The 15332-nt window shown below is 36.9% G+C and overlaps 1 protein-coding gene and 1 long non-coding RNA gene across 2 annotated transcripts in view; one reads left to right on the top strand and one right to left on the bottom strand.

Moving 5' to 3' along the window:
• The window catches only part of LOC127517839 (uncharacterized), a 29620-nt gene extending 17333 nt beyond the window's left edge, over nucleotides 1-12287 (top strand). Inside the window, 5 exon segments of the mRNA XM_051903984.1 lie at nucleotides 1925-1971; nucleotides 2054-2627; nucleotides 4014-4930; nucleotides 9303-9470; nucleotides 10664-12287. Of these exon segments, the coding sequence (XP_051759944.1) occupies nucleotides 1925-1971; nucleotides 2054-2627; nucleotides 4014-4930; nucleotides 9303-9470; nucleotides 10664-10698 (1741 nt within the window). The 3' untranslated portion in view covers nucleotides 10699-12287.
• LOC127518397 (uncharacterized) overlaps nucleotides 11212-15332 on the bottom strand; it is a 40599-nt gene continuing 36478 nt past the window's right edge. Inside the window, exon 2 of the long non-coding RNA XR_007931549.1 lies at nucleotides 11212-11792. This is a non-coding gene — a long non-coding RNA (uncharacterized LOC127518397). The remainder of the gene's footprint in view (nucleotides 11793-15332) is intronic.

Below are 15332 nucleotides of genomic sequence, written 5' to 3'. Positions count from 1 at the left end.
CGATTTCACACACAGGGCTTAAGCTAGTCCTAGACTAAAATGCATGTTTGAGCTGTTTTAATAGAAAGCAACTTGGACTGACACATCTTAAAATATGTCACTGCCATTGTTTTGTCTCAAGATGCACACAAGTAATGTTTTTTTTTTCTAGAGTATGTTTATAAAAGCTACTTAAATACTCTAATTAAAATAAAGCCTAATCCTGACTTAGCCTAAGCCCTGTCTGTGAAACTGGCCCCAAGTCTCTCCTGTGCAGTGATTATTAACAAATTCATTTTATTTAGTTTTGAGCAAAAACTTTTTTTCATTCAATTTCAGAGATCTGAGGTAATCTCTAAACTGTAATTTGCTATTAATTTTCTGAAATTTTCTAGCTATAGTATGAGCTTCTTTTCTATAAATATAAATTAATATAAAAGCTGTAGTCTGTAAGTTTCACCTCTTTGTCGCCATCTCTGTTTGAAACCTGCAATTGCAGTTATTTGTGAATTTATCTTTATGTGGGTTGTGCATCGGCTCGTCAGCGCAGATGAATCTAATGTTTGCTGTCAGTCACCACACCGGTGTGGACACTGTACTTCAGAATCACAGATTGTAGTCTTGAAGTATGACCAAAATAAGAATTTTCACCGGAAAATGTAATCTGAAGGAGTAACATGTCTGCCACTTTTGTTCTGACCAACTGAGGAAAAAAGCATTACAATAAATCGCGCTGCCAATGGTGATTAAATCTAATGATCGCTTAGCTCGAATCACATCAAACCGTGCAAATTGTTATTATTGTTATACTTTGTTCTCAAATTGTTAATGTTAACATCATCAGCATTGCGTGACTGTGTATTTAGTGTGTATTAGCGTTACCTGTAGATTTCAATTTCTGTACAGTCTAATCTCTAACATTAATCTGTCATACAATCCGCCATGAAAATAAGTTTAATTGTTCCAGCTGCTGTGAGAAAAGGCTATAAATGATCCGTCACCTGCAGCATCCTCACATGATATAGCCTATAGCTGGAACTCCTTCTTCATGTAAACAGATGTGAAGTAATGACACAAACACGAACGGCTGCATGCTCGAATTTCCTGCAGAAATCCACCAGTACTGATTTTATTATAAAACATTATTACAAGCTTACTGTTGTGAATCGGGCTAAGGTAAGGAGATAGATTTGAACACTGGCTGGTTATGTACTTGCTCAAAAATTGATTTTGAATAATTTTTAACCAAAAAAAGTTACTGACTGCAGCTTTAAATATATGACATTTTTGGTATTACATGTGAAAAAGCTTTGAATATTTATATCATTTTTTATAGATGGGATGTTCAAAACGTTTAATATTTTTGGTATATTGGCAATTATTGCACTTGCCACATTTAAAATTTCCAATAGCGATTGTTCCTGTGAGAGTCTTGGGTATAGACTTTTTTGGGGAACAGGCTCTGACTAGTTTGTCCCTGATATTTCTGACACTTTTGTAAGCAATAATTGGAGAATCTTGTACCACATATGCACTAAAAACGTTCAATATAAATAAGGTGGGGAGAAATACTGGCATATTCTGAAGGATGATCCGTCTTTAAAAGATACGTATACAAGACCTGATTTTCTCTGCTCCATTTTCTGACTATTTTGATCTCTCCATTTCATAAGTATTGTCCCAAAATTATTTAAAAGAAATTGTCCATGACATTTTAACTGTAGTGTCCCAAGTTAAATTTTGTTTTGAAAACTTTGTTTTTTTTGTCTTTTATGTTCCACAGAAGAAAGTAAGTCATACAGGTTTGAAACAACATCAGACTAAATGATTGATCATTTCTGTGTGAAATAAGTTTGTGTCACAGAACAGATTGTGTGTATGTGTTTCTTTTTCATTTTTGTCTGACCTTTAGAAAATGAATATGAATCATGTTTGTGTTTTATAGTGTGGATCATTGTGGAGAGTTCAGACGTACAGCAGGACTACACAAATGTAGGTCTCCACACACAATCATTCAGTGTTTTGATGTTGATTTGTCTCATTTAGTGAAATGTTTCTCTCTTCTTGTGTTCAGATGCCTGTGATCTCACACTGGATCCAAACACAGCAAACTCTTATCTCATTCTGTCTGATGAGAACAGGAAGGTGACTCGTGTGTTTCAGCATCAGTCGTATCCTGATCATCCAGAGAGATTTGCTGATGTTCCTCAGGTTCTGTGTGGAGAGAGACTGACTGGACTCTGTTACTGGGAGGCTGAATGGAGCAGAGGTGCTGAAATATCAGTGACATATAAAGGAATCAGCAGGAAAGGAGAGAGTGACTGTATGTTTGGATACAATGACAAATCCTGGAGTCTGGAGTGCTCTAATAACAGTTTCTCTGTCCGTCACAATAAGAACAGCACTTGTATACCTGTCAACCGTTCGTCCTCTAAGAGAGTAGGAGTGTATGTGGACGTGTCGGCCGGCACTCTGTCCTTCTACAGCGTCTCTGACACTCACACACTCACACACTTGCACACATTCAACACCACATTCACTGAACCCCTCTATGCTGGATTTGGGGTTCATTATTATAAATCCTCAGTGTGTCTGTGTGACATTAAACAGCCTCCTGTGAGAAACAACAGTGATACACACACAACCGGGTGAGTGAAATATACTTTGTCTTAGTGAAGGATTTTTCCAGACTGTGATTAATAGTTCAATCCTCTGTTCTTCATACATCACTAAACACTAGGGATGCATGATACTGGATTTTTTCTGATACCTGATATGCCAACATTCAACATATTTTGGCCGATGGCAGATGCCAGTAATAAAAAATGTTTTCCTTTATTTGGAAACATCACCAAGTCTCTCCTGTGCAGAGACTATAAACAAATTATTTTTCATTTTAGTTAGTTTGAGCAAAAGCTTTTTTTTTTTTATCAATTTCAGAGTCTCTGACTTAGACTGATTCACCAGTATTTCTCAAAAGCTAAACTTTAATTTGATATTAATTTTCTGTAATTTTCTCACTGTAGTGTGAGCTTCTTTTCTATGAATATGCCTGCAGGTGAGGAATAAGACAGAAATAGTCAAATTCACTCAGTATTACTTGATCTATTCCAGCACTCCCTCAATTACAATCAAGCACAATTAACTGTAGACAGTTGTGTTGTAAGCACTAAAACAAACCAGATCTTTACAGTCAAACTCATTTATTATGTTTGGATAATGAACATTTCTGTCCACCTCAGACTGCTTGCTGGCCTTTATCTGTCCATCTCTGTGAAAATATCCCGCTTCACCACAGTTAAAACACTGATTTATAGAATACTTGAGACATTATTCAACTTGAGCTCATTGATGGAGAATATAGAGTTCATGTAGACTAGTTAAACAGAGCCTACATAACTTTCACATTTATTACAAAGTTACCTGCCTTTGTTTAATTATTTATTAAATTTACAAGCAAATTGAGAGCAAGTGAAATTGTTTTAAAGTAAATCCTCGACCAATTTGTTTAATGTACAAAATCTTTTGATGGTACATTTTCCACAAAGACAGCTGTTAGAAGATGTGTGAACTGTGACAGATTTACTCTTTAGGTTTTTATAGTAGACTGTTAGTATGTTGTTGATTTTGAGTTGTTAGTATCACTTTACAATAAGGTCCCATTAGTTAACATTCACTAATGCAGTAACTAACAATGAGCAAAACCAATACACTTGTTGAGGTGTTAATCTTTGTTAACGTTAGTTAATAAAAATTAAACTGTTTATTGTTAGTTCATGTTAGTTCAGGTCCATTAAATAATGCTGACAGATACAACTTTTGATTTTAAAAATGATTTAATAAACATTGAAATTAACATTGAGATTAATAAACACTTTAGTATTTCTCATTGTTATGTCATTGTTATTTAATTGTCATGCTAACTAATGTAGTTAAAGTCACCATCATTTATTAGTTTATTATTAATTTTGTACCTTGGTAGTGCATAAAAACAATCTGACTCTTTCTTTCTGCCTTCTTCTGGTTCTTCACAGGTTCTCTGACTCCAAACCTTCTGGCCTCAATATTCACCCACTGCTGAACTGTCAGTCTTGTGTCCATATAGCTGATTCTGATCAGTGGGTTCAGATTGAGCTGTCCGCCTGTACAGATGAAGGAGGGTCAAAGTTCAGGGTCAGCACTGACCCAGGCCGTTACGAGTGTGTCAGGACCAGAATGCGATGGGTCTGTGACTGTGACGTCACCCTTCAGTACTGCACCGTAGACGGACACTTCCTCAACACAGAGCTGGAGAGGCTGCAGTGCAACCGGATCGGTCCAGTGATTGACGTGACGGTGATCTCAGGGAAACTGGAGGAAGTTCATCTGCCCCATTACGCCTGTTTAGGAGAGTCTGACCCCTCTCTCAAAGATGCTGTGAAAGTCCTCAGCGTAAAAGACGAGGGAATAACCACAGAACCTGTGCAGTTGACCCGATTCCATGCTAAGATTGTCCAACCATCCTTCTCTCTTAAAACATTAATAATAAGTTGGATAATGCAAGTGGACGAACACTGCGATCTTCTTCTCTACATGTTTTCTAAAGTTCCTCTCATTCTACATGTCTACTTTTTTCCATTTGATGAGTGTGTGAAAGAAAAAGTTGAGAAGGAGGAAAAATCAAGGTCATCATGCATCATCATGCATCCCAGACCTGACAGACCATTTCGGATGAAAACGCCACACATTCTTGACATTCCTGGTTCCTCTATCCATCCCAAAGAAGGGATCACACTCAGAAGAGAAACTCCCCCAAACTACTTCAAAGTCACGACACGTCTGGAGAATGATCTTCAAATGACTCTTACAAGAAAGGAGGATAAGGAGGAGGTCTGGACTGCAACAATTTTGAAAGATGAACTTGATCAGATTCATCCTAAGAGAGACGAGCCGCGTCTGAGTAGCGTGGCAGGTAAAGCACAATTTTTGATAACTACTGGCCAGATCTCATTCAGGGGGTTAAAAATATCCAGATCATTGCAGATAAACTGTGTCAGCTGAAACTATTTCTTCAGGAACAATATTCAGAGTTTAAACAGTCAGGAGAACATAAGAAAGATCTGTAACATTATATATAAACACAGAGATGCTGTGAAAGCTAAATTCATCTAAATTTTTTTAATGTTCAATTGTACAGGTAAAACAATCAAAATTATATTTATATTTAGAGTAACCAACAGAAAATAAAAGACCAGGGTTTAATGTTTGCTACACCAGAATTTATTTGGCAGTTTTCGTCTCTCATTTTTCGCATTAACTATTTGTCGCACAAGTCAAAAACCACCTCAAGCAAGTGTAAAAACGGTTTTGTGAATTAAGGTTTTTTTTTTTTTCTAAATTTGCAGTATCCATGACTAGTTTCTGACACGATACTTCAAAATGCACATAAAAACGGTGATGGAAACATAGCTATTGACATACATGTACATAGTGTCATAGTGCTCTGAGATTTGAGGTAGATTCAAGTGCAGCTTTATTTAGGGATATCCAAAATCAGCTGAGTAACAATAACAGCCGAGTGCAATGAGTGTAATCAGTCCGGGACAAGGGATTATGGGAAGTGAAGTCCAATAAGGTGAGGCAATGGTCCGGGGGTGGAGTGCCCTCTAGTGGCTAACCAGGGCACTCCAACTGGTGATCATGACACTTACCCCTAAAAGGAATATTCATTTGTTTAACTTTATTTTCACTATTTCTTGCAGAGTGAAATTGCTTTAAGGCTTAGTCCACATGTAGTCCACTGTACATATTTTACACCAGTGTTTCCCAACCCTGTTTCTGGAGGCACACCAACACTACACACTTTGGATGTATCTCTTATCTGATCATTCATTCATCTTATCATTCATTTCAGGTCTTGGAGTCTCTTTTAATAAGCTGATGAGTTGATTCAGGTGATCAGGAAGAGTTCGAAAATGTGGTGTTGGTGTGCCTCCAGGAACAGGCTTGAGAAACACTGTGTGTGTGTGTGTGTGTGTGTGTAACAATATAGTTACAAAAATGAAAATTAGACAAGTACATGAAATGAACAACCGCAGCGCTAAACATAGTTATTGAGTGTGAGTCACAATCATGTAAGTGTAAATCATACTGCATTTAGAAAAAGCCCACTCAAGAGAAGACCATACACTATTGAAGCCTCTGATCAGTTTTCTTACGCTTTCTTGAACGTTTCATGTTGTCATGCTACTTTGGGTGAAAATGATTGGTTTCAAAAAGCACTTAGAGCAAACAGTGTGGAACTTTATGTATTTTTTGTCATTTTTTAATTGAATTCCAAAAAATAAATAAATAAATAAATAAATAAAATCAGTATGTTTTTAAAGGATCAGTTCACTTTCAAATAAAAAATTTCCCCAAGATTTACTCACCCTCAAGCCATCCTAGGTGTATATGACTCTCTGCTTTCTGATGAACACAATCAGAGATATATTAATAAATATCCTGACACATCCAAGCTTTATAATGGCAGTGAGTGATACCAACAAGTATGAACTGAAGAAAGTGTCTCCATCCACATCCATCCATCATAAATATACTCCACACGGCTCTGGGGGGTTAATAAAGGCCTTCTGAAGTGAAGCGATGTGTTTGTGTAAAAAAATTATATCCATATTTAACAAGTCATGAAGTGACATACTGTATCTAGCTTCCACCAGACCGCATTCCTTATTCAAGTTGTGAAGGAAGTGTAAAACTTCAATTCAATTCAATTCACATTTATTTGTATAGCGCTTTTCACGATACATATCGTTTCAAAGCAGCTTTACAGAGAATGCATGTCAACATTACAATTTGGAGACTGCAGTTAGCTAATAATGTGATAATTTAGGCGATTAACATACAATCACTGTTAGCAATGTAATTGGAGGTAGAAGCAAAGAGCTCCTGGAAAAATGAATTACATATTAACAATAATTAGGATTTATAGAATGTGAATGTGCGTGTTGATCCAGATGTTGCATCTTCTGAAGTCATCGCAGGAGTTGGCGCCGTCTCTTCCAAAGTTTTAGTCATCTGAGGTCTTCTTAAGAGGCTGGATCCAAACTGAAACTGATGTACTCTCTAGTCACCTCGGGACGGGCGTCCCGAGGTAAAACAGAAAAGCAAATGGAGAATAATTAGCATAGCTGCTGTTCATAACATTAAGCAAAGATAGTCATGTGCAATTGATCTGATATGAGATGGATTATGTGAATGCTTGGCTGAAGAGATGTGTCTTTAATCTAGATTTAAACTGGGTGAGCGAGTCTGAGCCCCGAACATTATCAGGAAGGCTATTCCAGAGTTTAGGAGCCAAATGTGAAAACGCTCTCCCTCCTTTAGAGGACTTAGCTATCCTAGGTACAACCAGAAGTCCAGAGTTTTGTGATCTTAAAGAGCGTGAAGGATTGTAGGGCGATAAAAGGTCGGTTAAGTACACAGGAGCTAAACCATTTAGAGCCTTATAGGTCATTAGCAGTACTTTATAATCGATACGGAACTTAATAGGTAACCAGTGAAGAGATGATAAAATTGGTGTTATATGATCATATTTTCTTGACCTGGTAAGAACTCTAGCAGCTGCATTTTGTACCAATTGTAGCTTGTTTATTGAGGAAGCAGGACAACCAGCTAGTAATGCATTACAGTAATCTAGTCTAGACGTCATGAAAGCATGAACTAACTTTTCTGCATCTGAAACAGATAACATATTCCGTATCTTAGCAATGTTTCTGAGGTGGAAGAAGGCTGTTTTTGTAACATATGAAATATGATTTTCAAAGGACAAGTTGCTGTCTAATATAACACCCAGGTCTTTAACTGTCGAGGATGGAGTAACAGTACATCCTTCTAAATGCAGATTGTAGTCTGAGAGATTCTGTGTACAGGTTTTTGGCCCAATAAGTAATACTTCAGTCTTATCTGAATTTAATAGAAGAAAATTACTAGTCATCCAATGTTTTACTTCTTTAACACACTCTGTCAGATTGGATAATTTAGAGTTTTCATCTGGTTGTGTTGAAATATATAATTGAGTATCATCGGCATAGCAGTGGAAACTAATTCCATGTCTTCTTATAATATTACCAAGTGGCAGCATGTATATTGAAAATAGCAGAGGGCCTAACACAGATCCTTGAGGCACTCCATAATTTACTAATGTTATCTTAGATTTTTCCCCGTTTAAATAAACAAAATTGTGACGGTCTGATAGATACGACCTAAACCACCGTAATGCCTGTCCCTGGATACCAATGTAATTCTGTAGTCGATCTAGGAGTATTTTATGATCTATAGTGTCGAACGCAGCACTGAGATCAAGTAACACTAGTATTGAGATACAGCCTTGGTCAGAAGCTAGAAGTAAGTCATTTGTAATTTTAACGAGCGCAGTTTCTGTGCTATGATGAGACCTGAATCCTGACTGAAATTTTTCATAGATAGCATTTTTTTGCAGGAAGGAGCACAATTGGACCGACACCACTTTTTCTAATATTTTCGATATAAATGGAAGATTTGAAATGGGTCTGTAATTTGCCAATACATTTGGATCTAATTGTGGTTTCTTAATGAGAGGCTTAATAACTGCTAACTTGAACGGTCTTGGAACATGACCTAGAGATAAAGACGAGTTAATAATATTGAGAAGAGGCTCTTCTGCTACAGGTAACAATTCTTTCAGTAGTTTAGTGGGTATTGGATCTAATAAACATGTTGTTGGTTTAGACGCTGTGATAAGTTTATTTAGCTCTTCCTGTCCTATAGTTGTAAAGCACTGCAACTGTTCTTGAGGGACGATAATTGAGGCTGAATCATAAAACTCTGTCAAGGGTTGTACATTTACAACCGTATTTCTGATGCTTTCGATTTTTTCAGTAAAGAAATTCATAAAGTCAAAAACTCTTGCAGTTCAAAATGCTTATGCTACGTCCTACACCTTCCCTATTCACCTTAGAGAAAAAGTGTAACTGACGCCAGTTCCATTTTTTTTTCATAGTTCCAAATTTTTTCATGTCATATACACCTAGGATGGCTTGAGAGTGAGTAAAGCTTGGGCTAATTTTCATTTGAAAGTGAACAAATCCTTTAAGACATTTAAATAGATGTAGATTAATATGCCTGTAGAAATCCTGATCGGAGCATCTCCATTCAAAACAGAGTGTGGTGAGACACTCAACGTCCTGAGGAAGATGAACCAGATCAATATTCCTGAACAGTCAGAGAACAAACACAAGGATGGTAATAAAGATGTCATGAAATCGCTTTAAAAAGTTTAAATATGTGTATTGTCTCTATTTCAGTGCAGATGAGCAGTAACACTCCCACTGGAGTCAGTGTTGATGTAACAGCTGACACAGGTGCAAGTGTAAATGCTCCTGTACTCACTAGAAACACTATCACGGGCCCAGTAATCATCAACTACAGCTCAAACCCTGCAGTACACAATACACCAACAAGGATCAATGAAGGTACTGTATAATTTTGAGGTTCAAATAGGAATTTAAATTAGAGCTTGAGCTGTGCTGTGGATCCACAGGTACGGTTCCAGTTATATTTCCATTTTAGCTTAGTTCTCATGATTAAAAAACCATTCTCGGCCCAGAATTCTCAGCACACTTAGCCAACTGGTAGAATGCATGTAGTGACGTTGCCACTCAGGATTGATCACTTGTCTGTTGCCTGGCTACCAGTTTCTCTGTAGCTGGCCAAGCACGCTATATGAGTGAAGTAAACACAAATTAATAAAAAATAAAAAAAATCTGATCATCCTCCATAATGTGGTTGCTATTTACATCTTATATTATGGGGCTGTTGAATGCTTGAATCTAATTGGTTGACGAATGTTCTAAGGTGTGCAATTATTTTCAGGGAAACACACGGCTAAAGTAGTTCCAGGCAGGTCTTGGCCGCATTACAGTTCCATATCAATTCACCAAATGATTTCAGTTCTTTCAAAGGTCCTTACAGCCAACAATAGCAAAAGAAACAAAACCAACAACAACACCAACCAAGCAAATAAATGTAGTAAACAATAGGATAAAAACGACAAATTATTTCCATGTTTTTTGCCACAAAATTACGTTTTACTCTACGGAAAGCACACTCGCACAGAAGTGTGTTGACCACGCTGCTCTGACGAATTAATCAGTAAAATAGTTTAGCAACTTAAAAGATACATGACATTTCTCACTAGTGAGGTATAAACACTGCTGTTTTTGAAGCAGATAAACTTACAGTTTAGCTATTAGAGAGGCTGCTGCCGAACACTGTTGAGAGACACAGAGGCTGAGGTAATTCACACATGCTTCACCTCTCTCTCTCTCGCTCTCTCTTTAATAACTGTACTAATAACTGAATTAGTCTTCTATCAATGGCTCAAGCCTCCGTTATTAGCTCTAAAATGACATTTTGGATTTAGCAACAGAGACGTGGAATGAGATGCATAAGATATTAGACCCACAGACAAGAGTGTTTTAAGGACAAAAACCTGACAAACCATAGTATAAGAGGAATAATTGATTCCGGTATGTTGAATTCTTAGAAAATAATGCACACCTGAGCTGTAACGTCATTTCATTCCAAACACAGTTTATAGTTCTGAATCCTGTATCGTGAGATCTCTTACTCTTTGACATATTATCGCTTTTCCTCTTTCTCAAAGGTTCAACTACAGAGGACAGTAAATCTGAAAACTGAAAACATCATCCGTCACATCCAGGATCCTTCAGGATCCTACATTCAGGATCCAGGAAATCCAGGAGCCTGTACATCATGTGCCACATCTTACTTTCTTACACATTCTTACTTTCTTAGAAGCAACAAATGAAAACAAAATACCATGATCATCCTGCACCTAAGCCCAAAGCCAAGTCTTTCGATCAGATTCTTCTGAAGCTTGGGAAACTGGCCTTTAAACAGCTGGAGAAAGGTAATCTGATTTTCTACAAAGAAGATCTTGAGGAGTGTGGACTAGACATCAGTGAAGGGTCGGTGTACTCTGGGTTATTCACTCAGATTTTTCAAATTAAAAAGATTTAAGATTCGAGGAACGATTTCCTGTAAAACAGCAAATGTCATTTATATGTTACATTGCCCTTGTGGATTTTAGTGGACAAAACAAGCAGACAGCCTAAAACTCGTGTTGCTGAACATCGAAGTGCCATTAGGCATCATGACCCTAGAAGTCCAGTGGCACAACACTTTTTTAAGTTGAGACATTAGATTTCAACTTTGCAGTACGTTGGCATTGAAGCTGTTAAACTACCTGGAAGAGGGGGTGATATATATAAAAAAAGATTTTAAAACGGATTTACACTTTGAATACATTATAACCTAATGGTCTCACTGAAGAATTTGATATTCGGCCTTTTCTTTAATTATGTTATTGATCAGTATGTGTGGATTTATTGCATTATGTTCGTTATGTTGTTGGTATTTTCTTTCGTTTTCTTGCCATTTTCTGATTGAAATTTTTTGATTGATTCATATTTTTTTGCAGTCAGGTATTTCTTGATATGTATATGTTTGTTTTCAGTTAATTGATGTTTTCACTTTTATTCTAGTTATGTGATTTGTTTGTTGCCCTTTTTTTTTGTCATGTGGGATCATGTGATCTAGGTTTGTGTGTATAAGGGCTTATCAGTGTATGGCTGCGTCCAAAATCACATACTCTATTGAGTAGGTAATTATTTTGAATAAGTAATTACTTCACAGCCGCTCTATATATGTTCTATATAGTATGAATGTAATCTGGACATAAAACATTCGCCATGTTGTCATTATCATGTGACCTACCAGCACCAGTTACATCACTTCACTGCCATTCATATATCCTCTCCCGTGGCCTCATGGGATAGTAAAGTGTCCATCATATGCAAATTTCAGAATCTCGCCAGAAGTAGAAGGTCATCCGGGTACGTTTTGATACTGTTTTATGAGTACTGTGAATTCAGACACACTTCTTTTGTCTCACACTGTTTTTTACCTACTCTATAGTAGGGAAGTATGTGATTTCGGATGCAGCTCTTGTGTTCATTGTCTGATGAAGAGCCATTAGGCTCGAAGCACCACCTGTGGTGAGAACATAAAATAAATATTTTTCTATTTTTGGTGAGCCAACTTTTCTCTACATAAAGTATGAAATGCAGAATTTTACTAAAAAGGATAGTTGTGGCAAAAACAATCCAGGTCTTTTTTATGTGATAATATTCCTCTGCAAAAACACAAAGTTTGATAAACTGTAATGAGAAATAATTTTCTAATAAAAGTTTTTTTTGTAAACTTTATTTTGTTGTCTCAGAATTTAACATTGGAATAATTTGGATATTTCACTGCATGGAAATATTCTGAATGGTAGATATTCTGAATAAAGTTCTGTAGAGTAAGACATAATGCACTTAAGGATAATGCACAAAAAAACTAACATTTTATTCATTTATTTAAATTAAAATTCCCCAGTGATAACATACTTAACCCCAAATGTTGGGTAAGTTGTGTCACTATTTCTGTGTCCTTATGATCCTTTCCTTTATTTCTCCTGAGAGAAGACAGCTGAAATCTGATTTGTTGTATAATAATGCTGAAGCACAGATATTTAGCAGTGAAGAATATGTTCTCTGAGCTTCATGTCTCTACAACAGTCTCCGTCTTCCTCCAACATCAGGCCACCTGAACGAAGCCTCGACAACACCTGTCAGATTCAACATTATTCAGCTGGAGTGAATAAATCATTTCAACAAAGAGCAGAAAATAAGAGTCCAGTGATGCTCTTCCATGAAAGCAGCTGAGCGTTCTGGATGCTTTAGAAGCAGAATGTGAGATTCGTCACATTTCTTCTAATGTTGCTCGATCAAGTCATGGTTTAGTCTGGAGTTGCAGCACAGTTTGAGTCTCCAGGAGCTTTTGCACACGTTTGACCTCCAGCGGCACCTGAAAACATCCACAGCACTGCAATGAACTGCGTTTCACTGTTTCAGAGGAGAAGCAGTTCATGATGAGGCTTATATTGAAATATCTCATATTCTATTAGTGTGTTTAATCTATGTGTGATGAATCTATCTTCATACAGCTGTGATGAGCTCCATGTGTTCCACACAATGATTGTCAGTATAAATACGCTCATTAATTTGAGTGTTATTGATTAGAAGTCAGAGGAGAGAGAACAGAGAGAGAGTCTGGTGTGGCGTGACACTTACAGTTACAGCATTAGTTCATAAATACTGACTTTAGTCAATAATACACACATTACAGTCATATCTTGATAACTCCACAAGTCACCTTTATTTATGTAGCGCTTTTTACAATGCAGATTGTGTCAAAGCAGCTTTACAGTGATAACTGGTAAATAATATTTGCTGCACAGCAGCTCTTAAAGAAAATGGCATCATTGTCCAGCTTAAGTAAATTCAATATTGATTTATTCCGTTGTAAAAATCAGTAGTTATTAATGTAGTTCGCATACAATGGTGTCAATGCAGGCGGATCAAAAACATCATATCACTTGATTATGTTTTCACAGGATGTAAAACAAAGATTATAGAATAACACAAGAAGCGTCACTCGTATTGTTTTGAATGGGAGAAAGTGCAACGCGCAATATGGCGGAATAAGTCACGCCTTCTAATTAAGAGCCAATCGCCGATTGGCATGGGTGGCGCTAGGGAGGAGCTAGCAGGTGCTTCAGCACCCCCAAGAAATACCAAAGCAACCCCGTAGCACCCCAACATTTTTTTTCAACAATTACATACAAGTTGTGTGTTATATTTAATAAATAAGTTGATAATAAAACTAACAAATTTTTTTTTTTTTTTTAGTATGGAGCTCCTTTCAGAGTCTGTTCCCGCCCCGATTGTAAAGCAAAATGTGATTGGTTGTAGCGAGAGTGTGCTGCGATTGGTAACGTGGCCGTTATCTGATTGGCTTGAGTAGTCGGTGGGTGGAGTCAACCTATTTTTGGATTTGTCTGCAGTCGTGAGGCTAGAATTGTTTCAGAATCCACAAATGCACAGGAAGCAGTTCACAAATGTACAGGTGGTGATTCACAAATAAATGCAGGCAGAGTTGTGCTTGTGACATAAAAACATATTTGTGAATATGTTTTTATTAGCAAATCTCATTTTATTTATTTGTGAATTTAATTAATTTTTGTGAAACTCCTAACATATATTTGTGGATCTCATTCTATTTATTTGTGCATACGATTATTTTTTCGTGAATATCTTTACATTTATTTGTGGATCATAATCTATTTATTTGGAATTTTGCTACAATCCTACCCCCATACCGTCAGGCTTCATTCACTCCAAGCCACTCGACGACAGGGTCAAACTAACAGCGTTAAATTAACATCGTCATTTCTCCATTCAACGCAGAAGATATTGATTACAGTATATTATTCATTTAGCAGATGCTTTTAGAGGTAACTTAAAAAATCACTAAACATTCAACAATAAGTTAATACCAAAGACCATAACATTAATGATAAAATAGATTGGAAAAATAGAGATGGGATACAGAGAGTGTGTATCAATTGAAATGTGTTTTACAGAAATGTGTGTATTAATTACAATACCTGTAATTTAGATTGCATTGAAAGAAATGAATTGAAAGAAATTATAACTAAAAATAGAAGGAAGTTAAAGGAAATTAAGGAATAAGCAGATGGAAGTAGGAAAGGAACGTGACTCTTCTGTAGTGACATTGTGTACTAAGACCGCTGGAAAATGAAAAGTTGTGATTTTCTAGGCCGATATGGCTAGGAACTATACTCTCATTCTGGCGTAATAATCAAGGATATGATATTACGTAATGATATTACGCAGCGCCTGTGACCCCTGCTTGCACAGGGAGCGTGCCTTGCAACCATGGAGACATTTGTGAGAGACGCTGCGTAATATCATTGCGCCTGCTGCAGCCATGGTACGACAGCAAAGTTCCTTGATCATTACGCTGGAATGACAGTATAGTTCCCAGCCATATCGGCCTAGAAAATCACAACTTTTCATTTTCCGTCGGTCTTAGTACACGATGTAACTACAGAAGAGTCAAGTTTTAAATAGGAAAAATATCGAAACTCTTCGGTCATTTTTGAGCGAGATGCTAACGGTCTAATCAGATTCAATGAACTATGCTAAGCTATGCTAAAAGTGGTTCCGCCAGACCCGGAGATCGGCTGAATGGATTCGAAAACGGTAAAACTCAACTGTTTAACTCTAGGGGAGTTGGAAAATGAGCCTATTTTCAAAAAAATTGGAGTGTTCCTTTAAGTGTTACGTCCTCGGATGTATAGCCTATAATGTTATACTGCGAATCGTGGTTATGTTTTCTTTTTC

Source organism: Ctenopharyngodon idella, chromosome 1, assembly GCF_019924925.1.
Source record: "Ctenopharyngodon idella isolate HZGC_01 chromosome 1, HZGC01, whole genome shotgun sequence".
NCBI classification, from domain to species: Eukaryota; Metazoa; Chordata; class Actinopteri; order Cypriniformes; family Xenocyprididae; genus Ctenopharyngodon; species Ctenopharyngodon idella.
The sequence above is the reverse complement of the archived record's forward strand: the minus strand, read 5'-3'. Positions and strand labels throughout refer to the sequence as shown.